The sequence below is a fragment of the Aedes albopictus genome, chromosome 3 (assembly GCF_035046485.1).
Source record: "Aedes albopictus strain Foshan chromosome 3, AalbF5, whole genome shotgun sequence".
Lineage (NCBI taxonomy): Eukaryota > Metazoa > Arthropoda > Insecta > Diptera > Culicidae > Aedes > Aedes albopictus.
In genome coordinates, this window is record NC_085138.1 from 26,899,157 (window position 1) to 26,906,377 (window position 7,221).

At 35.6% G+C, this 7,221-nt stretch overlaps 2 protein-coding genes across 2 annotated transcripts in view; one reads left to right on the top strand and one right to left on the bottom strand.

Moving 5' to 3' along the window:
• LOC109426084 (uncharacterized) overlaps window positions 1–7,221 on the bottom strand; it is a 645,679-nt gene that overhangs the window by 611,430 nt on the left and 27,028 nt on the right. The gene's annotated exons all lie outside the window — the stretch shown is intronic.
• The window catches only part of LOC109426146 (protein maelstrom homolog), a 34,625-nt gene that overhangs the window by 21,354 nt on the left and 6,050 nt on the right, over window positions 1–7,221 (top strand). The window contains exon 3 of the mRNA XM_062857206.1: window positions 6,532–7,216. Coding sequence (XP_062713190.1) covers window positions 6,532–7,216 — 685 coding nt within the window. The remainder of the gene's footprint in view (window positions 1–6,531; window positions 7,217–7,221) is intronic.

Below are 7,221 nucleotides of genomic sequence, written 5' to 3' on the forward strand. Positions count from 1 at the left end.
CATCTGTAACAATGTTTGTTCATATACTTTTGGTAAAACGATGTTTTGACGTAAAGTAATCGTTGTGGAGGAAAGAATTAAAATATTCTAGAGGAATTAAGAAATTCCTCTGGTTGAATTTATGTGGACATTTTTTAATTTTTTAAGTGTAACTGGCAGTCAATTTGAAAGGATTTTCTGACTGAAGTCCTATAAACATATCTAACATTGTTACTAACAATTTCTATAAAAGCAGGCATCGATGGAGAGAAGAATCAAGCGAAATTCCTGAAAAATACATACTTGAGCGATTCTTTTGCGAAATTAACGAAGGTCTTCGTGCGCAATAACTGAAGCTATGCGTGAAGGGTTGAGGATTTGTTTAAAAGCGTTCGCTGCAATTTTTAAAATGTCCGACAATATTTAAGATAGTTTGCACAGGAACTACTCGGTAAGATTTTCTGCTGGAACGGTCAAGCTTACCTTTTAAAAAATATAGTGTAATTTTTTGTTGTTTTCCTTGCTAAATTCCTTCATAAATTCATGAACAAAATTTTCAACAAATTATGCAGAAAATTCTCCTAAAGTATCGCTAGGATTGTATTAAGAATTTCATCAGAAAATTATCTCGTGCTTCTGTTCTAAATGCTGCTGGAATGTTCTCCTTAAATGTCATTATAGTTAGAACTAGAAATTTTCCAAAAAGTTGCGTTTTCACGAATTTCTAGAAATCTGAAAACATGTTCAGCTTAGTCGATTTGTTAAACCTGGAATTATTTTCAAAAACCTGGAAAAATCCTGGAAATATCAGGGAATTTCATTTTCATAATTGAGTAGACACCCTGATATCCAAACTGAGTAAACAAGAGCTACTAGTAAATATTTTATAAATTTATTTGGAATATAAAAAACTTTACGATTCGAGTGGTCCTAAGGCGACTTGAAAATCGATGTTTTCACTAAAAAAAATTATCATAATTTTAGGTTATAATTTTGAGCATTCATTCCGCTTGATTGAAGTCATTTATAAGATAGTCTTGTAATAAAAAACAAATAACTTCTGAATGCTCCAAAAATACGTTCAAAATTGGAGGTGACCCATCTTGCCCCGCGGCTGTTTATATGGAGATTATATGGAATGTATCGCTTAAGAAAAAATGGCTAAAAACCATTTTATTTTTTATTTCCAATGAGAGTGAATAATTTTTCAATCAATGCCCCAAACTTTTGTATATTCATGCTGGTCATCTAACAACATTAATAACATTATCAAAACATGAGTAATGCGCCCGAAAATGGCACTGACCCATCTTGCCCCGCCCCACCCTATTTTCTCTTGTATCCGTATACTGCCGTTCTAAGCATATATGCACCATGTTCAAAAATGTGCAACTGAAAAAACTGCGATTAAAGTTAATAACGTATTTTTCTAATTGACCAACAACTACAGTACCACAACGGCACCCGCAGCCGCATTTCGATTAAAATGGATTATATCTGAAGTGGAATCAGTGAAGTTGCCTTTTTTAACATTTTTGTTTTACCTGAAACTTTGTAGGAGAATATATTAGTGTAGAATCAATAGTTAAGTCAACAGAAGGCATCAAACGCAATTCTGCACGGCGTGAATGTAATTTACATTCACTGCGTGGATAGTTGCCTTCGCAGCTCGCTCACGACTTTGGTATGCGTGTGCGACCCCAATGTTATTCGGCAAACTTTCAGATGAAACTACAAGGTTGAATTCATCCATACATTGTTTTTCGATAGCATGCTTCTGAACCCAGATAATAGCAAGTGAATGTAACTCTTTGCAAATGAATGGTCCCATCCCTGGTTCCACGTAATGTTCCAATTTCGTTCTATCATATTTTTTATACAACAAGTTTTCCAAGGATTTCGTCATGAAATTTTACATTCAGAGCCTCCCCATTCCCTGAAAATTTTAATATATTTATTTTCATTATTGGCAGAATTTTCCCCAGGAATTTTAGTAAATATTCCTCCAAGATTTTCTCCTGAAATATGTCTACAAGTACAAAGAAAATACCCGGCAATTATGTTCATAGAAATCTATTTAGAAACTCGTTCAATAAGCCTCTGAGTGTTTCATCTTGAATTCCTCAGATGAAATAGCAAACAAATTCTTCATCAACCAAGGTTTGACCAAAAAAAAACACTCAAGGACATCTGTTTTAACTTCTTCTTAAAATTACATCAAGAATTTTTCAAGAAATTATCTCCCAAAGGATTTCTACCGGTACTGACTAAAGAGTTTACCTTTTCCTTCCCACAACTTTGAACGACTATTTCTATGCCATAAAAACGTTTCCTAAAAAAATCTTGCTAAAACGTTATTGCAATTTGGCCTAGAATTTGGCTAAATTTTTCGAATAAAATAAAAAAAAAATGTAAATCAATAGGTTTTTTATTGTGCATCACAGGGATGGGAAATGCCATAAAAATGTTATTTTGTTATTTGCTTATTTCTCTGTCCTTGGTAAAAAATGTTTATCGAAGACATCATTAATTTTCCTTAGCCAATCACTATTATGGGTTGATGATGTAAACAGATCGAAATTTACACAGGAAGCGATGAAAATTGAAAAATGTCATGACATTTTTTTCGTGAAATTCCGTGACATTTCCCATTTTTTGTGCATAAATTGTTCCACTGTTGAAACAAGTTGTTAGTAGTTGGGTTAACCTTATGAAGTTACAGTCATATTCTAAAAATCATTGCATATCATATTCATGTAATTCCATTTGTCTCGAGTTGGTCGAGAACTGATTGCGCACTACAGCATCCATGGGAGGGAAGTATAGGGTTAATGTTGATCATCGCATCTATTGACGTTCATCAGCCTCATGATCATCTGTGCCCATCTAGTTCTGTACATTATATGCTAGAAAATTGAATATGGGTCATTCCACGCCAAGTGACCGACCGCTTGCAATCGACCATCACGGATTTGAACCAAATTTGGCTGAAACATTTGTTTAGATGGAAAAAGAAATAATCCAAATTTTGGTGCCGATCGGATCACCCCTCGTTTTGACCGATATGAAAATTATCCTCTCTTTCTTTTATTTTTATCATTGAAACGATTGCACCTACACATTTTCGACCTTCGGCTTTTTTTAAAGAAAATCGTTCAGGGAATCCAGAAAAAATATTATTTTTTTGATACAGTGTTGCCAAATATCATATTTTTCAATTTTAAATCTATAAATCGATTTTTCTCAAAATACGTATAATTTGATTTTAAAAATTTTAACTCCATCGTGTTTATCAGACGTTTTTCTATCGAAAAAGCTTAACTCTCCAAGGTAATTTGCGTCGTTCCTGAGATATAGCGTTTTTAAGGAAAATATTTTTTTTTTTTCATATAAAGTATCATATAAAAACAGGTGCAGTTTATAAATTTCATAAAAAAAACATTGTTCGATGCCATATAATCACGTTTTGTGCTGATTTGAACAATATCGAGTATAAAAAGGATTAAAAAAAATGTGACAGTGTTGCCAGTTTACTTTTTTTATTATACCATGAAACCTAACCTTCAAGTGTTTGACAATGTACAGGTTATTCTGAAAAATCGCACCATGTGTGTTGCAAGATGTGTGAGCAAGATAAAAACAATACACATCTTCTCTAACGACCCTGTTGTTGACCTTTTCTTCACAGACAAACATACGTAACACCTAGAAAAATTTTCGCGAAAATCCATCGCCTAGTTCACACTAGGTGAAACGTCTAACGCTTAGAAAAATGATGTGCGCACCTCTGGTTGTGAAAGTTACAACTATAAAGGTTTAAAAAGATCGTTAAAACCGTGGTCGTTGGATTTTTTTCCAATGTTACGTCTGTTTATCTGTGTTTTCTTGTTTATGGTCCTTTATTATTTATTGGTTTATTTGAAAAGATGAGGATAAATTGTTAAAATATAAAATGTATCTATTGTGAAATTCATTTCAATTATCATTTTATTCATTTCAACGATGTTGTAGATGGAAGTGTTGCCACACATGTCATTTTTATTGTAAACATCTAATTTACACGAAAGCTTTCGTAAATAGATAACACCAAATAAAAACAAACGATTTCTGTTTTTTATACATAACGAGCACATTTGGCAACACTGCATGAGTATGAGCATAGTTGGCAACACAATTCATAATTGCTACTCCATGGTTAATCGCAGCGAACGATTGTCGCTTTAGTTTGTGTGTTTGCTTATCAGCGACGACAGCAGCCACTTCGATCACTCACCAGCATTCTTCACCATTCGCCATTCATTCATTCGCTTGCGATCAAAACTGCGACGAACGGCAACAAATATCCATGTCAAGCAACTTGCGCATGACTTTCCACTGGTGATGGGGTTGCGTGCTTGATCACGACAATCCGTTTGCTGCACCTTTCTCGATTCGATTCAGCAAAGAGGAGTGAATATGAGAGGCGTGAGGCGAATATACCGATCCTTAATATGATACAATACATTGTCGATCTGGGAGTCACCTATATTTGTTCGAACAATCGATTTGATTTATGGGAACTAACCTTCGCGTACAATCGATCTCTTTTCCATGCAAAAAAGCCTAAGAAAAGTAGGCTCTAGGGAGCAAACGCCACTAATCCATTTCACTCAGAAATTTTTGTTCATTCTTCGCCACGAAGAACAAACAAAAACTCGTACCATATGCAATCACATCAATAGACAACACAATACTCAACACTGTTCTTCACTTCTCTGCCCGGGACAATAAAGGACATGATCTATTATTCTGCAATCCAGTAAGAGTAAACGCAATACTAAGCATCCCCGCACCTATTGATAAATTCTAGAATACTTGGCAACACTGCCGTAAAAATCAATCAAAAGATATTTTCACAGGGATATTTATAAGGAGTTGGACCTTCAAATATAAAATAAAAATACTGAAGTCTGAGCTACCAGTTGCGCGACGATGCGTAGTATCTAATATTATCTAATTCCAAAGGATATCATACTTCATATTTTATCATAGTCCATATTTTCAGGTTCAGCTTCTGAAATTAGCTGTGGGTCATTGAATGTAGTTATATCGAAATGACATTTTCAGCACTGTTGCTTATAAATACACTCATCAAATGTTTTCCTGAATATATTTTACGTCGATGTTGCCAAATGTACTAAACCTAAATAAAAAATACTTTTGGCTTGTTAATTAGATTTCATACTAATGTTCTAGTAAAATTAAGATTTCTACAATAAATATTACATACTTGGCAGCACTTTTGGTCAGATAATGTTAAAATATATGAAATTTGTTTAGAATTGATGATCTCAATAGATACATTTTTTTAGTTCAACAGGTTATGCTAGTCCATTACGATAGACTCATAATTGAAGAACTGGCAACACTGTAACATTTTTTTAATCCTTTTTATACTTGATATTTTTCCAATCAACACAAAACGTCTTTATATGGCATCGAACTATTTTTTTTGCGAAATTTATAAACTGCGCATGATTTTATATGATACTTTATATGAAAAAAATGAATATTTTTTCTTAAAAACGCTATATCTCAGGAACGACGCAAATTACTTTGGGGAGTTAAGCTTTTTCGATCGAAAAACGTCTGATAAACACGATGGAATCAAAATTTTTAAAATCAAAATATATGTGTTTTGAGAAAAATCGATTTTTAGTTTTAAAATTGAAAAATATGATATCTGGCAACACTGTATCAAAAAAATAATATTTTTTCTGGATTCCCTGAACGATTTCCTTCAAAAAAGCCGAAGGTCAAAAATGTGTAGGTGTAATCGTTTCAATGATAAAAATAAAAGAAAGAGAGGATAATTTTCATATCAGCCAAAACGAGGGGTGCTGCCACGGGCCGAGGGGTGATTCGATCGGCACCAAAATTTGGATTTTTTCTTTTTCCATCTAAACAAATGTTTCAGCCAAATTTGGTTCAAATCCGTGATGGTCGGTTGCAAGTTTTCCCATTTTCTCGGTCACTTCATATGGAATGACCCATATACATGCAAATTTGAACATGTTTTGGAATAAGTGAAAGTTTTTTTCTTGAAAATGTTCAATATGCGATACTCCAGGGTTTAATTTAGTGGCCAATTTCTCGAAAATGGTGACCAAATAGTGACTTACAGACAGCAAAAAAGTGACTAAAAAGTGACCTTTGGCACATAAAAAAAGATTAGTGGTTAAAAATTGTTGATGAATTTAATTAAAAAATTCATCCATCAATTCTTAACCACTAATCTTTTTTTATGTGCCAAAGGTCACTTTTTAGTCACTTTTTTGCTGTCTGTAAGTCACTATTTGGTCACTATTTTCGAGAAATTGGCCACTAAATTAACTATTCTGACCAACCGATGTTGCTACCAGCCCTACAGTCAGATCGCCTGATACCCTCACGCAGTTTTTTACACCGTCCATTGCCACTTCAATCAGTCTAAAAAGCGACTCAACTCTCCATGCCTCTATTGAAGTTTTGCGTTTCTAACAAGGTTTTATCCTTCTATTTCTCTATTTCCAGAACTGGAAAAACTGGAGTTCTACTTCATCTCGTTTGCCTACTTCTGCGTGACATCCGGAGGCACCTACATCCCGGCCGAAATGGGCCTGGTGCGGTACAGCCTGAAGGACGGCGTCATGGACAAACTGCACATGTTCATCGATCCGGGAAAGCTTCCCCTGGGCATGGCATACGATGCCAAGCAACACTCGGAGAGTGACCACCAACTTCCGATCCCCCCGGACGCCAAGGGCGAAAAGGACAACGATGAAATCATCCTGAAGTTGTTCAGCTTCTTGTCTCAGCAGGAAAAGATGCCTCCGTTGTTCACCGAGACCAACGACATCCGGATGGTGGAGAACATTCTGAAAGGGATCCTGAACCAGGGATCGATGGACGAAAACACGCTGCTGGTATGTCCTCTGTCGGAGTTGTTCTACCAGCTGAAACGAGCTACCGAAAGTTTCGGAATGGACATCAAGACGTTCCCTTCGGTACACATTGCCCAGGCCATCATCCAGAAGGACGTCTACGAGTACACCAAGGACATCTCGTGCGAGTTCCACGAGGATCAAGGCAACGGCAAGTATTGCCCCCTGTCCCGGTGTGTCCGCTGGGCTTACATCATATCGGACAGTTGCTGTCTGGATTTGAGTATCGAGATGAAACCGGGTCGCCATCTGCCGATGAACGCGGACACTGCCCTGTGCA